We start from the raw sequence: 27,078 nt of genomic DNA, 5'->3' as shown, positions 1-27,078 counted from the left end.
CAGGTCCAGCAAAGGACCACACAAATGATAAAGGGACTGGAGCATCTCTTATATGAGGAGAGGCTGAGAGAGCTGGGGCTGTTGCAGTGGAGAAAAGAAGGCTTGGGTGTATCTTATCAGTGTGTCCAGTGGGGATTTAAAGAGATGGAGCCAGTGCCAGGGATAGGACAAGAGGCAGCAGGTACAATTCAAAATGCAGGAAATTGTTTTTAAACATAGGAAAAAAATCCTTCACTGTGAGAGTGACTGAGCACTGGCACAGGTTGCCTACAGAGGTCATTGGGTCTTCATCTATGGCAGGAATTAAAGCCAGAGTGGATGCAGTCCTGAGCAGCCTGCTCTAGGTGACCCTGTTCTGGACAAGGGCTTGGACCAGACAATTTCCAGAGGTGCCTTCCACCCTTAACAACTGAATGATTCTGTCTCTGATGTTTCATGCTCCCTTTCCCCTCTCTGTAGCTCTGACGTTGTGCAGAAGTCAGCTGGGCCTCGACTGTCTCTAATTTTAGAGAATCGTACAGGGAGCAGATGAATGTGAGAGCCTCTTTTCTTCCTCCTGAAAGGATGTCACTGGCTCTCTGAAGTCCCTAATGAAGAAAAGCTGTTTAGGAAAGCACTTACCAATGTGCTTGTCTCTGAGTGGGCTTTAGAGTCACTGAAGTCACAAGGGACTTAGAAGAATTATCTACAGTGAAGTTCATGGATAAACATCCTTACGAGCTAAGATGGACTTAAGTATATAGAGAAGTTCCTCCCTCAGCTGGGGCCCTCAAGTTCTCTTGGTGTGGTGCGTTCAGCCTTCTGGCTGTGGTTGTGTATTCGTGACCTGTGCCTTTGGTGGGGTGGAGGGAGCAGGCAGACTGAGTGCTGCACTTGAGATTAATTTGCAATTTGAGATTAACTTGCAGCTCTGTCATAAGGAGCTGTGACTGTGATGCTCAGCTTTGCAGGACGAGTTGTAGGGAACTGTTCTTGCAGCATTTGTAGTGGCTTCTAAGCCATCTCTGGCTTTGTGTAGTTTGATCGTGTGCGTGGTTTGGGGAACTGCTGACACAGAAACCACCAAGTTACCATCACAGCTCAAGAACAACTCATTTCTATTCCTGTTCTCCATGTCTGGAGTTTGCCACCTCTGTGTGCTCTGCAAAGTTCAAATCTGGCATTTCCAGAACTTGCCATCAAGTGATCATTTGTTTTGCTTTCTCTGTGAGGATGGGAGTCCAGAATACATTGAAGGATGAGCTGGCAGACATCAAGAGCAGTTTTATTTGCTACAGTTGTACAAGAGATCAGTGGCTTAGGATGCAATCTGGTCCACACGAAGACTAGAGGGGAAGAACCCTTCCATTGCCTCCAAAGTGTTTTGTATCAGTTTTTATTAATTTTAATAAGAAATAACATTGAAAGATGCTTAAAGTCTCTTTATCCATCCTGAGAGTTAGGCACAGGGGCAGACTTGAACAAGCTGTATGAGCAGCTAAACTGTTGTTTAGGCAAAACATTGCTAGGACAGGGCTGAACCTAGCCTACTTAGGCCATCCGTATCGCTGAGATGATGCTAATAGGAAAGCATAGGAATAACTGATATTTATCCAGTGGCACCCCTTTTTTTTTTTTTTTGGCCAGAAATTTCTGGAAATGGACATCCTGGTACAGTCTGCCCTTTTAGGGCAACAGGATGCCAGGCAAACCTAGCCCATACCTCACTCTCCAGGGGTTCTCTTCTGCTTTTGAATAGTGCAAGATTAGGAGTACCCTGGGCTGGGATCCTCAAGCTTGCTGCTGCGGCCAGGCTGTGGCCCCAGCAGAAACCAGCCTCTGGGGAAAGGAAGCATGGAGCAGCAAGAAGCTGGAGTCTTTAGCCTGGTGGCTGGGACACCTTGTGAGCAGGAGGCTGAGCTGCCAAGGGTATATCTGTGTTTTATAGTAGAGAGTATTCAGAAGTAATTCAGAAAAAGTGACCAGAACTCCTCAACTTGTCCTTCCAAGCCAAGTTCTCCAGGCGTTTGCAAGATAGAAGTCACTTCAGCTTTGTAGATACTTTTGCCTGGAGTTGCCTAGCTGCAGCACTTTGGAGGTTTTGGTTTGTGTGCTATTTTGTGTATGTGTTTTTCAAGCCCTCTCATTCATTTTGCAGTGCTTAAAATACTGTTCCACTCCAAAACCACTAGGATAAGATAATGAGTATCAACCAAAATAGGCTAAACTAAACTCTTCCTTTTATTTTATTTATTTATTTATTTATTCCACCATGGACTCTTTTCTTATCATCTCTATTCTGCCATCCACACACATGAATAATAATGCGTGGAAATGCAAACTGTGCTTTAAGGCTACGCAGATGGAGATGGCTTTTGAAAACTTGTCCTATACTTAACACACTGCCTTTTTCAGAACCATCTGGCACTGAACACTGCAATCTCTGCCCTGCTTGCCAATAGGAGTGCTAAAGAGAATGAAAAGGAATCTGGAAAGCATCAGTTTTCATTCTTTATTATATTATCAGCATGTACTTACAATAGATTTAATATATACACAGCAGCCTGTACATAGGGTATAGTTTTCAAGACAGTGTGTAACATTAGGGATATTTGCCACAGTTGTTGTTGGAGTCTTAGTTGAACCGTCCATAAAATTGTGCAAAAACCATGTCCTTAAGCATAGTTCTTTAGAGTCTGAGGGGAATGGAGAATTAAGCATTTCAATGGAGTTGAAAAGTCAAATGTAAAATGTTTTGTTTGACTTCAGTTATTGTCCCCTTATGAATTACTGCAGACAGTTCATTGTAACTTATTTTACTGATCTTCTGAACCAGATGAAATCCAAACTCAACTGAGCTAATATGCAGCCACTTCCCTGGGAGGGTGGTCATTATTAGAGAAAGACAGAGCTCATGGTTTGGTTGAGATTTTTTCCTTGGGGTAGCTATCTGTGTTATAAACAGTCCTTTCATATTCAACGTTGAATCCAATAAGTCCTTTACTGATTAAAAAAAAATATATATGGCTGACAATTATAACCTGACATTACTTACTGTTGAAAGGAAAACTGTGTACTTTCTCCATAGCAGAGTGTACAAGTAGAAAATAAAAGACTCGCATCTTGCCCTGAATTAACAATGGAATATAGTTGGGGATTGATTGTTGGTGAATCTGAATTTTGGCCGCTGACAGACAGAAACTGTTAAGACATTGATTTATGTTCTAATGATTATGATCCAGATTTACAAATGTGGTTAGGTGCCTAAAGACAAGGAGAAAGGCAGGCGATGGGATTTGCCAGAGCACTTGCAGAACCTAAATAAATATCTTGTGTCACCAACCAGTGCATGGACACCTTTTGTGTTTGAGATGTTTTTTCAAACAGAAGCCAAAGTGAGTAACAGTAAATGTGAGCACAACATTAAGGAGGTTTCATCACTAGAAAATTACACAAGCTGCAATTCACCAAAGATTTTAATATTTAAAATCTCTTGGAATTTCCCACTGTATGGAAACAGCAATCACTACAATCAAAAGTGTCAGGAGAAACTCAAACACACCAGACAACTTCTGTTGTTTGTCTCAGGTACATGATGACTTATTTCTAAAGGATTTCTTTTAGGTGATAGGAAAATTCTGCCACCAGACACGTATTTTCAGAAAGCAACCAAACATTCTTCAGAGTAAGAACTGCTTCTTACCAAGTGGCGTTTCAGACCTGTGTGCCAAGAAAAATGTTCATGTAATGCTATTATGTGTTAGATCCTAGAGGCCTTAACCAGATTGAGATACCTTTGAAAGACATTTGTTACAAACCCATTGTAACAAAGCAATCTCAAACCCTTCACTTAAGACTTGTGGATAATTTCATCAAAATAATTAAGAGTGCTGATGTATAACTGTCAGAGCATCATTGCCTAAATAAACAGGCGAGCCAAGGAAGTGATTTCCTCTCCATTTAATGCACATGCATACAGACATTAAAGATTTGACCCTGCAATTTTGGGAAAAACAACAACAACAATTTCATGTGCTTCTTATGTCTTCATGCTTTAATTCTTTCATCCTTGCTCTAATATAGTATGATATTCAGTAAAGGCTCTATTCTTAGGCTTGCATGTATATGTAGTAATTGAGGATTATCAAACAGATTTGTTGTTGCAGTCATGGATAAACGCAGGCAGAATCCCCCCATATCACATTTGAATAGTATCATGTTTATTTGCTTTTTCAATACAGCAAACAGTCTCACTACTTTTCTGAGTCATTGCAACGCCACTGAATGAACAGTATTAGCAAATACACTTTCCAAAAGAGCTGAAGTGAAGATTTCCTTTTGGCAAGGCAGCTTGAGGACTTTGTTCTGATTATTTTATTCTTGTAGTTACACAGGCTGAACCTGCAGTTACAGAGATGAAAGTAAAAGGTTCAGCTTTCTGCCCTGCTGAAAAAGGCAGGCACGAGGCTTGATGTTGCCTTTCTGCAGACTCAGGCAGAGTGCTCTTATTCTGCTGCAATGCTCAGATGTCAGCACTGAGGTTAGATGTCAGACTTACCTACCCTGTAAACTCAGCTAAGAAGGAGCTGTGTTTCCTGACCTACTCTTTCCCTTCTTTTTTAAGGACTTAGTACTTTTTCAATAAAAATAAATTTAATTTGTGGCTACATTTCAGCTCTATCGGTTTGATGGTATAAGTGGAGCAATACCAGCTTTGGATTTAGAGCAGTCGTGTGGCTGCGTCTCTCTGTGCAGCTTTCATGTGGTCGGGTGAGACATTCTTAGAATCCCCAAACATTTTTGAAGATCCTAAACTGGAGACATTCACAATTCTTCCCTCCCTTTCTACCATTAATCCTTCATGTTTTAACAAGCACTGAAGTTAATACAGCCTACACTCTTTCCTGTCACACTGGGCCCCCCTCCCTCTTTTCTTTCCCTTGAATAAAGCAATCTGTTCTTTCCAGTCCATACTCTTGTAAATCAAAGGGATAGATGTCAACACACACCATAACCAAGTATAAACTTCCTTTTTTTAATTAAACAGGATTTTGACATTTGGTTTGAAGAAGTGTTTCTTTGGTTTTATTTATTTTTTTAAAATATGTGAAGGATGTCAACTGCTTTTATTTTATTTTTATTAGAAGCCAAATTTTATGTGGTACCAAAGATAATATCTAGCACAAGATCTTTCAGATGCTATTTCATAGTTCAATAGGAAGAGAGTCAGGGGAAGTAATACAGAATATCTTGGAATTGAAGGCCCTTGGAATTTAGAATTAATCTCTTTGTTAAAGGTTTCTATACACAGAAATCATGTCTTAGGTAACTTTTCAAACTTAACTGGGAAACACAATTTTATTTGCGTTATTATCCTCTCCACTGTTTGCTTATTATCTCATAATTATACTTGGACATTTATGTGAAACCGAAATATCCAGAATTATAATGGCTGACACTAAAAATAAGTAAGACTCCTGGAGGGAACGTAGTCGTCATGTCAGTGTACAAATACATGTATCTCAGTAGCCAGGGCAAAGTCAACTGAGAATTGTCTCTTTCAAGGTATCTCACACCTTTCGTGGTAATAGGATGCTAAAAAGAGGAACCCGTGTTCTGATCTGATACCGCTGCTTTCCCACTCTGATTCCCAGTCCTTGGTATGACAAGAAAAAATGACTTTATTTAGTATCTCAGTTCCTGCTTTGTTTCTAGATGATGATTTTAATCCACCTGTGCAGTTGAGGTGTATCATCTATATTTGTCCTAGGGTCATATATAAGTGTGTGTAGTGTCTCCTCATGTAGGCAGGAGAAGACAGTCTCCTGATTGCCTGGTCAGAAGATGTGGCAACTCTCAGAGGGACTCTGCTTAGACTCTTCAAATGCTCTTCTTGATGAGCAGTTGTGAGAGCAAAGGGTTAGAAGTAAGTTATGTAAATAATGTGAATTATTGTCTTTATTTATTCCTCGGGATGGGAGACATAGGTGGTCAGAGGTTCAGTCCCTATTCTTCAGTTCCTTTAGATAAAGTACTATGAGTTTGGCACTTTTCCATGGTTCTTGCTAACAGTACCACAGCTTTGTCTCTGTACACTCTGTCCCTCAAAGCTAATTCCCTGAAGCTTGATCTGCTTCTTCATCACAGGCTTTGCAGCGCTCGGCTGCAGTTAATTTTATTGCCTGCTGTTGTCTGTGTTAGACTGACCTGTAGTAGCGTGCCACAGACTGCAGCGCTCTTTCACATGTGTTTGCTCAGCTAGAAAATCTACCCAGGAGTTTCCTGAGTGCCTGCTGCAACATAACCTGATGTTTTGGAGCCTAGAAATGCCTGTGAACTCCTCCGGTCTCTTCTTCCCACTGACAAAGTATTGTCTGGAGAACCATCTGGTGTCAAGTGTAGTCATATGGCACCAGTATGGCAGCGCTGCCTACGGGGGTGGTTTCCTGCAGAAGAGGTCTCGCTGAATGCAGTAGTTGTTGGCTATTTAAAGTCATTATTGTTTAGCACCCAGGTCCTTGTGAACTTGTTCAACTGGTGGCTGGGCAGAGTGCCATCCGAATCTATGGACACGAGCACAGACAGCTGAGTCTCTGGGGCCTTGCGCACATCAGATGTGGGTACTGAGGTCAGGCTTCTCAGTAAGGAAAATCTAAATGACTGTCTGTCCTGAGCATGTGTATCTGTGGTTGAAGGGATGTGCCATCATTAATCCAAATCTGGGCTGGATTAAGCTTCGAAAATAAAAAACAGCTCTGCCAGCCACTTGAAGAGGGCTTGGGGCCTGTTTCAATCGAGTGCATCGGCATGGTGGGAGGAGGCGAAGGTGGCTGAACAAAGCCACCACACCACCACTTCTCCCCATACAGGGTGAGACAACTGCCCACGAAGGCCACTGGGACACACTGCTTTGTTCCCTCCATCTGCAAGCCTCTGGAAGGGATGGACAACATTTATTTTTCTGAGAACAGCTCTCTCTCTGCTGAGACAAAGAGCAGGGCCATGCCATGATCCATTTCCTAAGCTACGTTTTCAAAGCTCAGTGTCACAGCTGGGAGCAGAAGCTTTAGCACTTGGGAGGTGGGATCACCTCTTTGCCCAGCAACAATCTCAGGTGTATCAGCAGGGCCTGGCTCTCCATCTGCACAAACATTACTCTGACCTGGAGCTAACTCAGACCTGCTTGTTGGTTTGTGTGAGAGTGGCTCACCTCTACAGATAGGCAGCAGCACAAGCATGATGGCACCCACCAGGAAGCCATCACTAGATAAAGAAGTAGAAATGCTGGGTGGAAAATCACAAATCCAGAAGTGCCAGAAGTGTCCTGGTGGGGATGTTGGGAAAGCTAAGGGGAGGCAGAGAAAGCTAAACCCAGTAGACTACATTTGCATAGAGGGAGAAAACACCAGAGTGTTAAGCTAAAGGGAATAATGACATGATTCACTGCACAAAGCAGTTCAGAAAAATGAAGGTGACCAAGCATTGGAGGTTTCTGGGCTCTGGAGGGTACTGATGACAACTTGCAGACGGAGATTCTGTGGTACCCACAAAAAGACCATGCTGTTTATCCCCTTATTCTACATGCTGCTTTTATACTGTGGACACAAAACTCCCAGAGGAATTCCCTTCTGACATGGCCCCTCTTAAATGCCTTTATGCATTGTGGCCAGATACTGTGAAACCAGCTGCTTCTGTCCTTTGCAGTATGTTACCTACACATATACAGCAGGTAAAATATAGCCCGTTGAAAACCTGGGAAGCTTTACTGTTACTGGAAAGTGCTGTGAGATTTCCCTAGAAAGGTGTGGAAGAAGTGCAAAGAAGGATACGCTGTTATTTTATAACCCTACCATGTGTTGGTTCTTCCCCCTTTGAAGTCAATGGCAAAACTCTGTTTTAGGGGAACAAGACTGCCTGAATCTGCATCAAGACGCAGCCTGGAGGCAGAAGAGGCTTACAGGGAATGGTTTCTGCTGCTCTCCCTGAGCACAGAGCTGCTCAGACAGACTGGAGACCTGTCTGCCGCTTTCTCCCATTAAAGCTAAGAAATTAATGCTTTTAAAGTTCTTAAATGAATGGGCTGGATCTTACAGCCCTTACTCATCTGAGTACTGCCATTAACTTTAAGAAAATAATCACTTTATTAAGTGCTATGGAGTGGAGTCCTTAAATTGTTAAATTCTAATATCTGACAGAAGTTTTTCCTCGGTAGAAAAATAATATTGCCATAATTAAAAGGATGTGCACATTTCATCAGCTAAAGAATGCGAGTAACTTTGGAACAAGTAAAACTAGAAGCAGTGCAGAGGGCTTAGGTCCGTGTCGTGTCTGTAGGTTATTTTTGAACTTTATGAAAAACACACTCTAGCAGTTTATATCCTGACCATTCAACTGTATTCTGGGATTCTGAATTCAAAAACATTCTAACCATGAAAACACAGCATTTAAAAATACACTGTCCACTTGGCTACTGTGCCCGGCTTCAGAGTCTCCCAAAAGTTTGTTTCGGACAAACTGAGAACTTTGTTGTGGAATGACTGTTTGAATTGGGGTTTCTTAAAATACATGTGGAGCCTTGTAGCTGCTGTGGGGTGTACACAGCGGTGTAGCTGTACTATTTTAGAATCATCTGGCTATTTCACTTCGTGTAAGAATATCTGTCAGCTTAGTTATAAGGAATGAGCAGGGTTGATTAAAACAACTCATGAAGCCATTAAACAAAGAGATAAAATGTAGAACATGTGCTGTAGGGTCGTTTTAATTATAATGTATGGGGGTTCTGTGGAAACCGGATGGCAGCTGCATTGTAGCTGAGTTTTAAGTCCCTCTTAGCAGTACCAAAGTACTGTTAATCAAAGGTATGTTGTTTTCTTTTTCTTATATGTAAAGCTAATAGGTCTTTTGGAAGTGGTGGTTGGGACCTACCATTTGTTGCTGCAGCTGACCGTAGTATATTATCGCGTTTAAGTGCTTAGATATGAACTGAAACAGACAATTATATATATATGAATCATCTAGTCACTAGATACTAGACTATATAACATCAGAGAAATGTATGAAAAGCTTTAGTAGAGAAGAGAAGAGATCAAAGATGTCAAATGAACACCCCTGAAAATTCAGAGAAAATGGGAAAGAAAAAGGTAGTGGCAACTTATGTCATCATCTTGGTGATTTTATTATTCTTGACTTTACTGGGTCAAAAATACAGGTTGAATATATTGCTGTATGATGTAAGCATTTCTGCTAGGTTATTTTAGCAAAAGATCTGGCTTTAAACAATGGATATCAGCCAGCCACATGAATTCAGTAAAAGCTATTTAAACAGCACATTTTGTTTTATTCTTATTAACCTAGTTATAAACATCAAGAGTTAGCATAATTAATTCCAACCCTATTGGAAAGGCTATTAAATCTCTGGTGTAAGAGCTGAAACCAGTCTCTAGATGCTAGGAATCATGATGAGGCATAGGAAAGCAAGATGACCACACATCTGCCCACGTCAAAGTTTTATAACTCCGTCTACTCTTGCCAGAGACAGGAACTTCAGCTAGGTAGACACTGGGTCTAGTTCAGTCTGGCAACTCCTGTGTTCTCAGTTCAACAAAGTTTACTTAAATGTCTGCAATGCTTTTCACGCAACTGAAATGCAGCAATACAGTTAACCCTTTGTCACTGAATTAAATGGGATAGGAATATCACCACTTTAGAACATCCAGTCATTGAGCTATAACAAAGATTTGTTACCAACACTGGTTGGAAACAGTCAGAAAATGAAATTTTAAGAATGTGACCACTAACAGTGAATTTAACTTTCTGACTGCAATTGCCACAGAAGTTAAAGTCTTGCTTTGTGGCTTGTAAGCATCACTGAAACTTCCCATGGAAAAATGACATTTGCTTCTGTTTGCAAACTGTCCTTATTAGTATGTGAATTCTCTGGAAATTATATGAATACTGTAACTTTTGCTTTCCCATTTACATAAAACAGAGACAAAACCAGGACCAATTATATAAAAATGGAAAATAATTCCTTAAAAAGAGAAGGGAAGACTGAAGGAGTTACTGATTGTTGCTGTTGGCTGTAGCGTGTTGGCACATGAAGGTTCTGGGGACTGTTCCCTAAAGGACTTCAGAATTTGTATGTTATTTTAAAGAGACTTGAAGGAGGTAATTGGGACAGATACCAATCTCTATACTGGCTTGTGGAGCACCCTACCAGATGGCAACTGTTATACCAGTCTGGCTCCTCGGCATTCCCAGTTAAAGAAAATGTGCAAAGGCAACCCAGCTGTCATTAAAATGATGAAGAATTCACTTCTGCTCAACCAGTGTAAAGGAAAGTGTGAGTCCCTTAGAGAAGGGCTTTATCTGTAGCAGAGAAATCAGACATTGATCCAACAATGAGACTGCTTGTCAGCCAGTGCTCTCAAGGCAGCACACCTCGAGGTGCACTTTGGAGGGCCTCTCACAGACTCACCTCAAATTGTTTGAGAGTTAAAAGTTGGAAGAGCAATAGAGAAAGCAGTCTCCCTGCTGAGAAATTGTGGGCCAGGAGTCTCTGTTGGCTTGACATCTGGTCGCTTGAAGTTCTCACTTTTGGAAAGGAAATGAAGCACTTTCCTATCACTGTTAAGGAAAGAACATCTCAGGTATTTATCATCACGCTAAAACTTATCCTATGGTTCCTATTTTTCCTAGGACTGATGGAACTACACATCAGAGGCTCAAAATTTGTTCCTTGCATGTGTCCTATTAGCTTTAGCAGAATTATTGGTGTGCAAGGAATGCAAATAGGAGTCATGCACTAATTTCTAAAATACAAAAAGCTAAGTACAACGTGCTTCCTTAAGGATTACTGAATATGACTGGCCATCTAACCCCTCTCTTCTTTTCTACCTGTTTTACTCCAGTCATCTGTGATGTCTGTCTGTTTTGCCCGCTTTCACCCAAACCTGGTTGTTGGTGGAACATACTCTGGCCAAATCGTGTTGTGGGATAATCGCAGTCACAGGCGGACTCCAGTTCAGAGAACTCCTTTATCTGCTGCTGCTCACACGGTAAGGCTAAAAATCACCTCATCCTTTCCTTAGAGGAATTAGTCAGCAGGGAAGGGGGGATATCTACTTGTGTCTATAATGCTGGTAGCCACACAGATGCAAACAGAAATTTGGCCCTTGAAGGGAAAAAAATAAATTAGGAGATGTACAATCACCTACTGAGTTAAGCCATCACACTTCACATGGTCAGGTCAGGAGATTATCCTCCTTTCCAAGGAAGAGGGCAGGAGCAGTTACAACACTTGAGTGAGGCCCCTGTGTGCCACCACAGTGGCACTGTGAGTATTGCTCTCCATTGCCTGTGCAAGAGAGCCAGGTTACTACAGGGACTGTGTGTCTGTCAGTCCAGCACAACAGACAATTTGAATCATTTATTATTCTCTATTTGTACAAGAGTTTGTCTCTTGAAACAAGTTAGGCACCCACAGTGATCTAAATGAGTCTGGCAGGTAGACACTTGTACCTTTGAAGATTGTGAGGCAGTTTGCTTCTGTTTTCCAGTAGAGAAATACATAAATCTCCTATTCCAGACAGGACCATAGGGCAGAGCCTGCACAGAGAGGGGCAGTTTGTTTCAAGAGTGACATAGAAGTGCATTTTGCCAACACACAAACATATCTGCAGATAGAGTGATGATGGCACAGGATGCTGGTGATGTTTGGGAGGTAAACAGGCAGAGCAGTACAAAATGCTTGAGAAGGAAGAGTTTCTCCACAGTAAAAAGATTGTATCTGTAGTAGAAAATGCTCTTACATTGCAAAATACCCATATTGTGCTGGAGGAAGAGAAAAATCTAGATGGCCTACTAAAGTGTCCTCAACATACCGTACTGCTGAGCTCCAGTCCATCCTGCCCTGAGGTGCTGAGCATCCTCGAGCTCTCTTCTTTGAGAGTTTGGACTCCGACAATTTGTATGAGCTGGAAGGTTTACTCTGTGGATGGTAAATGTATCTCATCCTGGGACTGGGCTTGGGACCATACCTGAGTGGGAAGTGGAAAAGAAAACATAAGCTGAAAAGAGGAAAAAAATGTAATTATATAAGAATATAGTAAAATGTGCAAGATTTCCTGAAACATAAGAAACCGAACTACACAAAGCAGTCCGAAAGATAATAATCTTGTTCTAGCAGAAAGGAGGATCAGACAAAGTGATAGATCTTTTGCACCTCCAGCTTCTACAGTTATGTGATTCTTGTCTTTGGAATTTGCAGATCAAGGTTCAGCTTTTACTTGACTGTGACAACATAATCCCTGGAGTTAAAAGACAATGTCTAAAAGCCATGTCATATGAATTAAAGCAAAAGATTTGATGTGGGGCCAGTAGTATGATGGCATGCCTCTCATATTAAAAAATGACAGGTGTGCACAGACATGCTTAGTGGGCCAGGCGATACAAATATTTTTCCCTAAATTTCCACTATCATGAATGTTGATGTAATAATCTAATGATCTGTGCCATGGGTTGCAACTTCAACATTGCTTTTCATTTCCCTAATGTTTTTGCTCATTTTATCGCCAGTAATGGTGTTCAATCTCCATGAAAGGAAATAGTCTCTCCTGGAAGTGCAATTTAGAGATGTAGTAGACCAGAAAACTAATGGCAAGAAACTGACTATCACTGAAAATTGAACAACTGGGACTCAAAATCTAGTGGAAAAGAAAAGATTAATGGGAAGTAATTTGTTTACACTCAAAAATGTCTAAGACAAAATTGTACCTCCTGGAATTATGTATTAAAATGGGTTTATTATTGCAATAGGACAATATGTGATGTTTTGTTTCTGACAAATAAAAATAAATTACTTTCTGTTGTGGATGCGCACTTTATGTGCAGTCGTGGATTAGTATAAATAAGTGTTTATACAGTATAACATGAGGAAGCATGATGTTTGTAAGGAGTGATCAGATTTTACAAGAAAAGAGTGCTTACTTTATGTTCATATATAGAAATCACTTACATAGACTGTAAATGAAGTCTTGGTTGCAAAAGGCTGGCTTGAATCCTAGCTACCAAGTAAAAGGATTAAATTAAGACAACTCTGCTGTGGCAATGTTACTTTGTGCACTGCTAGTTAAATGAATTGAATAGTCAGTTTTTGATTTGTACTTATGCCAGATGTGAAAATTTTGATTTTTCTCTTTTCTTTCTCTCACTTTGTTCATTTGAAACAGATAGGTACGGTGCTATCTCTGACTTAAACCTTCCTCCAGTTTAGCCTCACTGACTGCTGCTTCGATTCACCAGGAAAGAGAATTCTACCCGCAGCTTACTCACTAATTTCCTTTCACACCCACCACACATCTGCACTTGGGACAACAGGAAATTTTAATTAGGACAAAACCCTGTTGCATGATGATTTCATTTCCAAAATAAATAAAAGCAAGCTGGCAGCGACCCTTTGAAAGGAAGAAGCCTGTTTAGACTTTCTGTTACATACAGTTGGTTGTCTTTTTCATCCATTCTCCTTAGGTCTTTTCATTTCTGCCGTGAGCTTTATTGTGCATGAAATTGATGGTTGGCAACCTTGATTAAAGCCAGACCTGGCACACAGAGGTGCTGCTGGAATGACATGGCTCGCTTTCTGCCTTCCCCCTAAATATTCGAGCTGCAACGCTGGTTGCATTAGCTCCCTCCCACCCCTTCTGTCCCCACTGGCCTTCTGGAGGTCAAACATCCATTAAGAAACAGGACTGTGCTAATTTCGCACATCAGTATGCACTAATCATATTAAGCACTGTGGTAATTAGCTCACCGCTAGTCCGTCGTAGGAGGGGAATAACATGAGATGCATGAGAAGAACAGATTGGGGTCCCCGTGGATGATCTGATGTCCCTTTGATGGTCTGGGGGAAAACAGCTCCATAACAATCCTGGGAGAGACAAAAACAGCATTTAGAGTGGAGCTTGTGATGATTTAGCACTCTCTGGTGTGTACAGGTGATGTCCGAGCAAAGGCACCATTTCAGGAGCAGTGGCCAACGAGTCCATCTTCGGCACATGCACACACACACTGTGCATTCAGATGTGCCCTTTCTGCACTTAGAGGAAGGGACATTTACTGGGCCCACTCTGACATCGAACCTGGCAGCTGGCCAGTGCTCTGAAGATTTCTGCCTTTCATTACAAGCTGCGGAGGTGACCAGCATCAAGGAATTTTAAATAAGTGCTAGTTCTGTCTTTTGTTTCTGTAGGACCAAACGCTAGGTTTCTAACCCTACATGGAGTTCCCTTAGAAGCTATGTAGGGATCTATTGTAAGTTTGGTCCCAATTTTCTTTAAATAAGGAAAATATAATGAAAAGCTTTTTTTTTTTTTTTTTTTTCTTGGAGACAGAAATCTTCTGTTGACCTGCACAAGAGGCAGAGAATCACAGTTTTTCTTTGGTGTATATGTCTTACCCTTAATTCATCACTATCATTTGTACTGGTCAAAGGAAATTAAATTTCATTGTTCAGTCTGATTGATTATTCACTGTGGAGATGGCTGAACTTGGACCATCCCTCATATGTCACCATCAGATATCAGATGACACTTTAGGCTCAAAACGTTACCAGGTTTCTTGGAAAATGAACAGACCAAGTTTCATTATTGCATGCTAAGCAGAATTCAGCCTCTGTGGACCAACAATGTGACGAACCAGGTGTAACACCCTAAATTTAGCCACTCTACATTTGTAATGACAGATCTAAAAAAAAGGTATATTGGCCAATACTGGAGAATGCTGATGGACTAGTTCACATTTTTTCTGTTGAAGTACATTTGCAAATATTTAGCACGCAAGCCAAATTCTGGAAAAGTTCAAGTTTTACACAGCTGCTTTCTACAATAAAGTTTTCATTTTGATTCCATTTGGACAATTTGTCTTTTTCTGCCAGTTATTTTCAGTGTCAGAAGCCATCAGCAGAATAATACACGTCCCTGTGGGTGAAATCTCATCCACATAATTCAGTATTTTCACAGCATTACTCAGCTGAGTTGTTTTATGGTGAAGAAAATGAAACTTTGAAAACGTTTCCACCTCCATAACATGCCTAAAAATTAAATTAAAAAAAAAAAAAAAGTTAAATTTGTATCTCGTGAAAGCTGAGTCCTGTGTCTTCTAGGCATTATGTGACTACTTAATCATTCTTTACAATGACATAAGAAATAGTAAAAATGTGTTGTTGTAAATAGTAATAGTAAAAATGTGAGAATGTCGCTCTGATTTCCAGTGTTAATGTGTTTCCAGCACCCCGTGTATTGTGTCAATGTAGTTGGAACACAGAACGCACACAATCTCATTACCGTCTCCACGGATGGCAAAATGTGCTCCTGGAGCCTGGACATGCTCTCAACTCCACAGGTGGGTTTGTTTTCACCTATACAGGAAAAAAAGCAGCTTCGGTAGAGCGGGATACCTGCTTAATGGAACATAGCTCCTAAAAGCCAAACCTCACATCCTATACAAACTAAAACCAATGGATGCACTTGAAAGAGTACAGCTTGCTTCCAGCAGTCTCTGCTAAGAGCCAAAACCCATTTCCTTTACCACAAATCATGTAATTATTGTAATACGTTAATACATAGGTCAGTTTCAAGTGAAAATGAAATAATCCGTTTTAAAGCACGGTAATTACAGAAGTCGCCTGTGGTATAAATTGTACTTACTCTACAGCATTGTTTAACAAATATGGACTAGATTGCACTGCTGCTGAACATACCCTAGGCATTCATTTCCAAGGCACAAAAGTCAGAAAGCTTAGTTTGTTGCCTGCTTTCAGTAGCCAAAGGAAAAAACAATGCAAATCAAAAGTTTCAGAGCTAACTCCCCCCTCTGGAATGTTTATTGCTATTGTCTACCTCCCCTCCCCCCTCCCCTTTGTATCAGAAATGAAAGGAAATCCAAGAAAATTGTCCAAACCACTGGTGATTATAATAATGGAAACTAAACAAAGAATCTGATGCTGAAAAGGCTCTATGGAAATCATCTTTAAAGTGTTATCTTTTGGAGTAGTACATTTTCTGTTCCAACCCATCATTCATTTTTTACTTCCTTTTTCTTAGAAAAAAAAATATGTTATTGCTGTTTTTATTAAACATCATAGGATCTGATCTTGTTTCAAAATGCTGAGTAGAAACTCCTTTTAATGATTCCATTAATCATCCATTAATCATGCATTAATGTGCAATTACTCTTGAGTTATTTGCTTTTCAGTGTTGACACAGAATGTGGGACTCCTCTCTCCTAACCTCATCTGTTTCAAGGTCCATGTCAGGTCCAAGCTAGTCATTTGAGTTCCTTTTACATTTAACGCAAAGAGAGACTAGGCACTTACAGAGGACAGTTCCTCCCATCCCAGTGTGAAATACCATTTTAGATATTCTGGGTTACAGAACTGTCAAATTTGAGACTGTAAGTTGGTTCTGGAAGTCATCCCATCTAATCAGCTACTCAGAGGCCAACTTCAAAGTTAGATCTTGTTGCTCACGCTCCTCTGAGACAACATTATGGGTCTGGTAGTTGTGACCTGAAACCATGAGAAACCACTGCACTTCTGGAATAAAAGTGGAGGCATCTAAAATGGTCCAGACATCTGTGTTTAGGCACCTGAATCCCTTGCCCCATTTCTCACTTAAACATGGCAAAGCTAAATCCCACCCGTATGTGTTCACTTCCTGGAGCACTAGATTTCGAGTGAGCGATTTGTGAACATCTCAGTTCCAGAGCTTCATCACTCAGATGGAATTTCCCAGCTCCAAAACTGGCTTTCAGCAAGGCAGGGAACACACCCCACATTACGCTGAAATCTGGCGCGTGGCTCATGGTGATCTTGAAAAGCAAGGCCCGGGACTTGACGTCAAGCTACATGCCATAGCTTTAAACTGGGAGGAGTAGAGTGTTGCTGATTTGTGTCAGTATGAAACTTTCCAAAGACACAGATCCAGAGAACTCATGTACAGCCATCGTGTAGGCACTGGGAGGAAAGAGTCCACCACAGTATCTGGACGTATCTAAAGAGACACTAAATTGTGACTTCACCCCAGAAGATTTTTGCAGAGATATACAGCCCGCAGGTGCTCTGCGAATGCATTTTCCAGATCTTATTTTGCCTTTTTAATAGAAGCAAGTATATTTGTAAGAAAAATATAAATCAAGGAAGAGTTTCTCTATGGATTTGCAGCCCTCCCCTCCCACAGGGGTGCCCACTTTCTTTAGCTACAGCAAAAATCCCTTCTGATAAAAATGCTACAGTCTTTAGCACGAGAAGAGTAGCAGGTTAGGCATTTTAAACATAGAAAACATATGCACTTAAATAGCTGCAAATGAAAATTGGTAAATCATCCAGCTCCTTTGTGGATTCTTGGGTTACACCATTTAGGCTGCACAACCAAAAAGCTTAGGGTTGTGCAAAATCTGCTCAAAGCAGACAGACACATCTTGCAACAGCCGCAAACTGCTCATGCTGGTTGTACTTGCAATAGCAAAATGGGCATACTGATTTTACTGATTTACTTTGAAATATAGCTAGAAAAAAAAAGAAAAAAAAAAAAGATATGCTTTCTGGTTTGTAGCTTGATGCTGGGTTCTAGAGAATGTTTGTGGTTACCTCAGAAAATCTCTGAAAAACAATGCTTAGAGTGGCAGGAGTGACATGACCCCAGCTTTTTAATGTTGTTCTGCAAAGTGACAAATGTCACTGATAAATGCCTCAGGTGCACATGACATTACATGTGTTTCCTGAAAAACAACTGATTTCAGAAATGTTTGTAAATAGAAGGGTATTGTATTTTTTATTAGAGCCTGGGGCTGGCAAGTATAACCATTAAGGTATTATCTTTAGTTTCTGCACCATTACATTGTAAATTCTCACCTGTCATCTCTGCCTGATTTACGATGATGTAGCAAAGACCAGTGCGTTGCAGCTGCTCTGAAACACATGACAGACAGCGGCAGGGATGGCAGGAGCACTGCATCCTCGTTTGAGACATTGCATCTTCTTGCCACGTCCTGTGCAGACACCAAAATCGTGTGAATGGGTCAGACAATTCCTTCTTCCCTTCCTGCTGCTCTGCTTAACATTTAGAACTGAATTAGAATAAATAAATAAATAAATAAAGGAAAAAACAGCCAAAGAAAGTGAGAGCTGTAGAATAATAATGAAGCCTTGTTTTGATAGGAGAGCATGGAGCTGGTGTACAACAAGTCCAAACCAGTGGCGGTTACAGGAATGGCCTTCCCAACCGGAGATGTCAATAACTTTGTTGTTGGCAGTGAAGAGGGAACAGTCTACACGGCCTGCCGGCATGGAAGGTGATGTTTAGCATTTTCTACTTCTGTGATACTGTCTGTCTGTGCTGGAGTGAGGTAGCCAAGTGTGTGTGGAGAGCGTTTAGATGTTTTTTCTCTTGGATCAACAGGACCTGTGCTGCTCTGCTCCGCAGGAGAGGGATGGGAGCTGCCCAACTTCGCGCGTCGGTGTCACGGCTGTTTACACGGGGCGCTTGCCCCAGGCTCCTTTTGTAGTCAGTGGGGAGCAATAACTGCTGGGAAGGTCTGATTTCTCTCACCTTTTTCAGACATCCACTTGAAGCAGAGATGACTGGCACCTCCGAAATGCCTCCTTCTCAGCCGTGATTATAACGGAAGTCTAGACAGCTGGCTCAGGTGTAGCTGTCTCAGTCTGGGCAAGTTGAATCAGGCCCTAAGAGACAGTTTTGTTGCGGGGTAATCAGGCCTAAACCACTTGTGAGAGATGGTAATCCGCTTTATTTTTTACCGTCCTCGGCTTCATCTTTGGTCTCCACAGGCAGACAGCAGAGAAAAGCCACCATGGGCATGTATGTCTGTGCGTGAGAAGCAGAGCAAGGTACTTGGGGCCTAATACATGGCCACCTGTGGAGCCAGACCAGAGACCGAGCTCTCAGCGGGCAGTTTGGAGATGCCCAATGCCCACCCTCTCCTGGAGGGCAAGACAAGAGCAGTATCCCATCATCTGGCTGCAGTCAGAGCTGTTTTATTTGTCAGACGTAGCCTCAGCTTGCCATGCAGACACATGAGCTTGGGCAGACCCTCTCCCAGGACTGATATGCTGTGCTCCCTCAGACAGCATAGTTGTTTCATGCTACAGTTAGGGTCAAAAGTCTGCCCTTGTCCCTGAAAATCCTCCCCAATGGAGGCAAGCCAGAGAAAAACACACCAGGACAGAGCTAGTCTGCCTGCCCAGGCCAGGACTGAGGCCAGCAGTGAGGATGGAGCAAGCAGTGCTGCTCCAATTTTCCTGGGCATGCCTCACTCTTCGGGTGTGTGGTTGACTGTAACCTGTCCTGGGGGGCTAACTACAACCCTGAATGACTGAACTGCTCTTTCTCAGGCCCTTGAATTTGTATGCATGATGTTTGTTGTTTTTTTTCTTGTCTGACTACACCAAGGAGAAGGCTGTTAGGACTGTTGTTTCCCAGGGCATCCTTTTAACTCAGACTCAAATTTTACCTCAGTGTTGTTCAGGAGGGTTCAGCCTTACAGTATTTTTGCTCCTCTGCCCTAAATTTCTGCAGATAACATGTCTGACTTGCCCAGGCAGGCCATTAATACAAGACTTGAAACAATGACCTGGGAAAATCAGTCTCTCAAATATTTTCTAATAGCATTTGGAACAATAGCTGAAATACTGTTTTTCAAAGTATAGATACATCTCCTAATGACAAGGACCTGAGTGCTTTGCTGTTCAGCACTGATCTTCTCTCTGCTTCTAAGGTGCAAATCCACGTTCATAATTTAAACAAGTTCCTTATTTTGCACCCTGTAAACTTTTTAAGGCTGCAAGAGACTCTCACCACAGGCTGCTGCAGAGATCAATTCCTTCTGTTCGCTGCAATGATCTGCAGGATGCTTGTGTGCTCTCGTAGCTTCTGGTAGCAGTTTCATCCTCTGGGACACTTGAGTGGCTTCTGTAAAGAACAGACTTTTTCACTGATAGATTTAAAGCTGACCCCTCACTTCTGTAGTTCGCAATATTTTTTGAATTCCTGTTTTATCATAGTCCCCGTTTTGGTTGACCAAATAGGCATTGACAGTGGTTTAAACAGTGGTTTAAGATTGTAAGGCTTCTATTACAAGTTCCTAAAATTGTACGATCACAGTTTTACATATGTGTTCTTCAAAATATTTTTTATATTAACGTGTGTTTTTTTTTCTTTAGCCTACTGACAGTATTGCAATATCGTGTCTATTTAGGCATTACACTGGTAGGCTGTGTGGTGGCTGATGGTTTGAATTAGTCTTGGGCTGCTGGGATAAATGAAGCATGCCCAAGGGCATTTCTCACTTCTGATCTTTCAAAGGTGCCTGGTTTGTTCCTCACAAGAGGAGGAAGGTGTCAGATCCTCTTGTTATTCCACCTTTTTAGCAAACCTTCTGCTGACCATCAAAGAACACGTTCTTAGTCCGTCCCCGCCTGTCTTCCCTGAAGCTTTTTGCTGTCATCCCCATTTTGTTTCCAGAGGCCCGTGTGTTCCTCAGCACAGCACAGCAGAGAGCTGTGGTATTCTGGAAAAAGGGGTGTCAACGTCTCGCAGATACATGCGGTGCGCCTGGTGCTTGAGAAGTTCTCATCTCACCAAGTGCATGGCAGGCCGACGGGGATGAAACAAGACAAATTTTGTACCGAGCACCTCAGGCACACACGCTAGCAGCATATACTTGCTGCATGGGCTCCAGGGGGGCCAAGGGAGGCCACACGTCCATGGTCAGCAGGAGAGGCTGGGGACACCACGCTGGTGGTGCTGCTGATGGGGCGAGGGACTGGCCTCCCTCAGGGCAGCTCTTCAGCTCTGGGGCCTCTGTATTCGGGCTGGCAGCCTTGTAAGAGCTGTGGCTATTTTTAAAGCCTTTTCTTCCCTTGGCAATTTTTGTATAATCATGTAATTAAATAGGTAGTTTCATCACTCCCCTCTCTGTGTACAGTGTGACACAGAAGTGACAACCGATTTGACATCATTTGCTTACAGGAAGGACAAAATTGCACATGTTCACTCTTACATAGAGTTGCACTTTTTCTTCCTAAGGACTATTTTAGCCTCATGCTGGTGCAATGCACATCTTCCCATGTTCAAGTTAATGACTGTGATCCCTTATCATGTGAATAGTTCCTTCATATGTTGTGAAGAGGGATTTGCTTCCTAGTGACTTGACTGACTGCTGTGCAAAGTTATTTTAGATATTTAAGAGAAAAAGAACTGCAAATTATAAGTCATTAACATATTTGCATTTTTATTTTAATGGTTATTCCTTGTAATAATGGTATACTTAGATGTATAAGCTGTAGTTTAATTATAATTTCTAATTATTTTATAATTATACATAAATGATATTTCATGCTATAGTAGTAGGCAGTGTACGTAAAAGTCAGTAATGCAAGTCTTGAGAAGTGAAGGGAAAATATCTCCCTGGGCTGGATCCTGAGTATTAATTGTGCCCACAGCAGTAAGGCTCTGCAGGCAAAGGCCTTAGCGAAAGGAGAGAGCTCTATAGATTAAATGGAGCTTTAAAAGGAACAAACCAAAATGATCTTAAAAAACAAAAACAAAAACAAAAACAGATGTTAACTCACTCTGAATGAAAATGTCTCTTCCTCCTGCAGTAAAGCTGGCATTGGTGAAATTTTTGAAGGCCACCAAGGACCTGTCACGGGAATCAATTGTCACATGGCAGTGGGCCCGATTGACTTCTCCCATCTCTTTGTCACATCATCATTTGACTGGACGGTGAAGTTGTGGACCACAAAGGTAAGAAAATCAAACCGGGATGTGAGGGGTAATAGCACTTGTGCAAATGCCGTTGTCAGAAATGGTCCAACTGAAATTCATTCACTGAAAGTGTGCTTAGGAAAGGCGTAGTGATATGACTGTAAGTGAAATGCATACCCAGTGTAACTATGCCAACCATGTTTGCCTGGAGCCTACCCTATAAAGGTAGTTTCAGCTGGCTTGCACTTCAGTATTAACCCCAGTACTGAGCAATTTCACTAGGGAAGGAGATTAGGATGTCTTGTAGTGGCAGTCATCAAACAATCCATCCAGCACACCTTGTGCAGGCTAAATTGCCAGACTAATACTGTGCACCGTGACAGTGCAGCAGCAGGAGCATTTCCTTCTGATGAAGCAACAGGGGAGGCACACGTACGGCTTAATGCAATCAATATCCATCATGACATTCATTGCTGTAGGAGGTTTTCATAGCCAGAAAGTATAAATCGTCCCAATGACATTAGACACTGATGGCTGGAAGCCGGGAGGAAATACACACTGGAAGTTACATTCATGACCTCCATCAGTCTGTTACTGACTGCTCTGTGGATGCGGCCACACAACCTCTTACAGGGAGAGCACTGCGAACAATGGAAATGAAGCTTTGAATACCCACACCCCACAGAAGTGTATGAATATAGACTAATGGCAGAGGGACTAAAAACTGCAGGACAGATTAAACAGGCCAACCTCTTTTGTTGTGCTAGGTGAAATACAAGAAGTAAAATTCTAAATATCTAAGTCATCATATTTATTCATATTTTTTCTTTCCTGAGTACATGCTATTAGTTTCTCAGCGGTGTTTGCTGTATTTTTTCCATTTTTAATAGTTATTTTTGTTGTATGCCAGAGTAGAGAATTGCATTTCAAATGCCAGGCTTTTGTCTTTATCGTGTTTTCATGTCTGTGTTTGGTTCACATCTTGAGCTGCACCCGACAGATTTCCAGCTTTGGAAGTTGACCCCAGCCAGGAAATATCTCAGCGTGTGTTCCCCAAAGACATCAGGGCTTGGAGATGCTGGGACAGATGCTCAGCAAATGTAAATACAGAAGTGATCAGAGAGGGCCATGTGACAGCCTTGTGCTGAAAGCAGAAGCACTGTTACCTAGATAATAACTTGAATTAGCCTCTGTAGTAGGTTCATAATGCATTTGTTAATGGTCTGATCCAATGCACATGCTAATTAACAGGTATCTTTGCCTGATGAGCAATGACCATAGCTGACAGTTTTGTCTGAGTGTTACATTTTAGCAAGTTTGTAAGGAGGAAGGTGCATGATTTACCTAATTTGTACTATATACATCAGTGGACCCAGCCTTAACCAATGCAGAAGTGGTCCTGGGGGATGGTCATGGGTGGTAAATATTGGAAAGGGCTGCAGGATAACCCAGTGATAGAGAGCTGGCTGGGGCTGGTGAGGCTCTTTGGTGTCTGAGACAAGGGAGTGCTGGGCAGGGGTAACTGGGGGCAAGGGAACATCAGATAGCTGAAGCTGAAGCTAAGTAAGGTGAAAAAAAAAATCTGGGAAGACTTTGTGGAAGATGAGAGGCTGGTACTGAAATACCTGTACTCCAAATGTACATGCCCAGAAAAGCCTATGATGAATATCAAAGCCACAGCTTGAGGCTGAATATGTCAATAAGGATCTCATCCATCTGTCGCTTAAATGAAATTATATTAAGGAGTAAGAAGGCATGTTTTTGTTTTTTATTTTTTATTCTGAACTCCTGGGATGTCAGAAGTTAGTGGTAACACTAACACAGCATATTTTGGACACAAAGACGCTGCAGTTAGCAGTACAGAGTTATCCTTGTGGAAGAGTGCAGTGCCAAAATGGCTGGGTCAGATGCTGTTCAATACAGTCAGTTTTCAAAGAACCAAACCATTTAAATTTCTAATACCTATCAGGCTGTGGCTCATCTGGCAAGAGGGACTTCCTGAGAAAGCTGCTTGACCTTGCTGATGTGAGCAGGAACGGGCATGTGACACACCACAGCACTGGAAGCAGTGTTATTGCTGTAGTGGATCCACTGCTTGCTTCTGGAGCAGGTTTGAGCAGCAGCAGCTCCAGGCTGCAGCACCGCTAGCCACTGCCCTTTGAAGATGTACTCTGAGGCACTAGGCAAGATCTTGCAATGTGATGAATGTTTTCTTCTTCTTCCAATCTGACTCCTGCAGAAATTTCTTTCCATACTATCTCTTGGCTGGAGTGAGTTAGGGCTCTCTCCATTCCATTTCCACAGTCAGGGGCCAGTTGATCAGTGGACTTTGAATAAATCCATTGGCACATTTGATAATGAAAAAAATAGTGGATTACTATGAAGCTTTGAGTACTACTCCTGGTTTATAAGACCTTACTCAGATTGTTTTATTCCTTTGGTTTCTTATTTGTAAACTTAATCTCTCTATCAACATCCAAAGCCATGCTGCTTTCCGGCTTCTACCAGTGTTGTCTACTTAATCCTGTGCACATTATCCTCTTTGGTCATGAAATTCAATTCCTTTCTGTTTCACAGGTTCAGAGTCAATGTCCAATTGTAAAGTGAACCATAAAAGCTCTGTGTTTATATTGTCTATTGATGTGGTGTAGCACCCTGGGGTGCTTACAAGAAAGGCACTTTCATAGCAGGCATTTGACTGATGGATTGAAAGCCCTGTCTCCCTTAAAAACTCTGGATTGACATTTTATAATCTGTTTTTGCAGTTAACACATTTTCCATCCCAACTGCAGTTCAACGAGCTGACTGCGAATAAGGTTTTCCCTAACGGAAGAATGAAGGTTTTGCAGATAACACTAATAAAAGGTTCCTCTTATCACCCGTCATATTAGCCAATAATTAGATCCTTGGGTAAACAGTAAGCAACCAGAAGCAGTAGGAAAAGAAAAGTAATTTGCAAAGATAGTCACTTGATAGCCAGGGCATTACCTGGTTCCTGCTGAAGTCAATAGGGCTTTCAGCTTGAATTCGTGCTGTACTACGTCAGTGAGTCTGGGATGCAGAGCTGTCAAAGGAAAGTCCTGATGTGAAGTGTCTGTGGAGCTCTGCCCCTAATTAGGTATCGTTTGTACGACGCTTTGAAGAGGTAAAGTGCTAAGTGGAAATGCTAAGTGTTGCTAATTAATTAAGCACTAATCCTCATGAACGAATAGCATGAGGTTAAATAATGAAATGTAAGTATTGTTATTATTGCAGCAATTGCTGTGTGGAGTGGGGATTTTTAGATATTGTGTCAAGGGACAGAAGCTAGCTTGGAATTGTTAAAGCATAGCAAAACAAGCTAGTTTCAGCTAATGCCTAGAAAATGGCTTGTTTGCTGCTGAGGGAGTTAATAAAGGTCTGGGTAAAGAGGTGGATTTTGTTAGTTTTTTTTCATCCTTCACATATCTCGTTTATCTTTTATCCTTCCGTTGAGGATAGGTGCTAATGACTGAGTGTTTCTCCTAATGCATCTAATATCTAAGTCATACTCAGGTGGGCAGCTGCATAGAAGAGAGACTGGAGTAACAGTAGCAGCATTGCTGTCTCCCCCTCCATGCTTATCTCCTTCCTGCCCAATGTTAAGGAATGGTGGTGAGTGTCATACTCAGAGGGAGGGATGGGGATGAGCAGACTGGTAGTAGGACCACTGCAAAACCATCAGCAAGGACTAAGTGAGCCAGAGGACGTGTGCCTTCAGCAATAGACTATTTTGTGTCCATGCTCAGCTTTGCCTTACTAGCATATGCATCAGTGGTAGCTCCTTCTTCCGGGTCCCCCTCCTTTTCTTTTCTTCTTCTCTTTCTTGTGCTGTTTTCTTTTGGTGTCTGCAGTCCATTGCAATATTTGAGAAACCACATTTTAAAGAGAAAAATTTGCCTTTCCAGTCTATGTGCCTTATGTACGTTTCTGTACCTTCAATATCTTATCTGTTCACTCGTTATCTTGGTATGAATCAGTCCTGCCAATTCTTGAAGTAAATGATTTTGCCTTGCACTTTGATACCTTCCTACCAGCATAAGACTTCAAACTCCATTTGAGTCTAGAGGTTAAACACGATCTCCTTGGAGGTCAAGCCTTCCGCTAGAACAAAAAGAAGCACATGTGGTGCTGTTGTCAAAGACTAGTAGGAACTTTAGCTATGTTCCCCAAACCCTTCCCCAAAAAGCCTGGCTGATAGCAACTGATAGGAACAACTTGATAGGACTTACTGTGATGAAAAATGGTATCGCAAAATGAATCAGAGCATTACGTGATTGTGTGGATTAGTCACCAAGAGAACAATTCACTCACAAATAGGCAATTTTTAAAGTTTACAGGGTCAGGTTGTCACTTTTTGAAGATTAATAAGTTACTATTTTTTACAGTACAAATGCCATGTATCAAAATACCTGGTTACTGGCTCAGATGTTTTCTTGTATAATTTCGATCACGTTAAGTGGGTGAGTGAGAGCCTCTTATGTTACAGATAGCATTGCCTGCAGTTAAAGATCCATGTAGAGATATACTCAAATACTATTCACAATAAAAGGACAGTAGACTTAGTGAACTATTGCAACAGTTTGGTGAATTCTTCCTCATGAAAATTGTTCTTACCTCTTATTGAAGTGGTGGGATTAATGACTTAATGTAGTGAAGGCCATGGCGGCTAATTAGAGTTGATCATTGATTAGAGAAACTACCATTAGTGGTTAATAGGACAGAGTATTCCCCTGTCTTACAGAAGACGTTCCTCTTCCAGTGAATGTGCAATTATTTATGAAGAGCTCCACAACAAGAGCATCCTGTAAGCCCGTGGTTTGGGCACCGAGCCATGCTGCAAAGGACTGCCTGAGTAAGACTTGAACATGTGTCTTCCCTAAGGGGAGGAAATGCTGTGATGATCTTGCCATTTTGCTCAGAGCTGCATCTCGGGTCTATGAACAGCTATGGATTTGATGAAAGCAGGATCTTCTTGGAGTAGAGCTTTGATTTTAATGTGCTGACACTTCCTGATGAAAACCAGTTTTGTCCACTTGGGGCCAGCCCTGCTTCTCCAGTTTGTGACAGGATCAGACTGGTCTCTGGAGTGGTGAAATGCAGAGGTTTCATAAAGGATCTGTCTGAGGCCTTGAAGTGGGTGCTGCTAGGTGGAACTGCACAGGGGAGTTGGGGGAGGGTGGAAGCGTGTGGTTGAATAGCACTCGTATGTGATGAGATCCTCAATTCGTAATTTTTGCTTGATCCAACACAAAAATATTTTGGGGCATTATTTCAGGCACTATTCACGTACCTTATC

General features: G+C 41.7%; 1 protein-coding gene across 7 annotated transcripts in view; it reads left to right on the top strand.

Annotated features, from left to right (window-relative positions):
- The window catches only part of DYNC1I1 (dynein cytoplasmic 1 intermediate chain 1), a 188,727-nt gene that overhangs the window by 125,784 nt on the left and 35,865 nt on the right, over window positions 1–27,078 (top strand). For all 7 annotated transcript variants that reach the window (XM_072033627.1, XM_027450829.3, XM_027450824.3 and 4 more), the window contains 4 exons: window positions 10,890–11,036; window positions 15,265–15,378; window positions 18,194–18,327; window positions 21,656–21,800. In XM_072033627.1, coding sequence (XP_071889728.1) covers window positions 10,890–11,036; window positions 15,265–15,378; window positions 18,194–18,327; window positions 21,656–21,800 — 540 coding nt within the window. The remainder of the gene's footprint in view (window positions 1–10,889; window positions 11,037–15,264; window positions 15,379–18,193; window positions 18,328–21,655; window positions 21,801–27,078) is intronic.

This window comes from Anas platyrhynchos, chromosome 2 (genome assembly GCF_047663525.1).
Source record: "Anas platyrhynchos isolate ZD024472 breed Pekin duck chromosome 2, IASCAAS_PekinDuck_T2T, whole genome shotgun sequence".
Lineage (NCBI taxonomy): Eukaryota > Metazoa > Chordata > Aves > Anseriformes > Anatidae > Anas > Anas platyrhynchos.
This window is presented reverse-complemented; position numbering and strand designations above follow the sequence as displayed.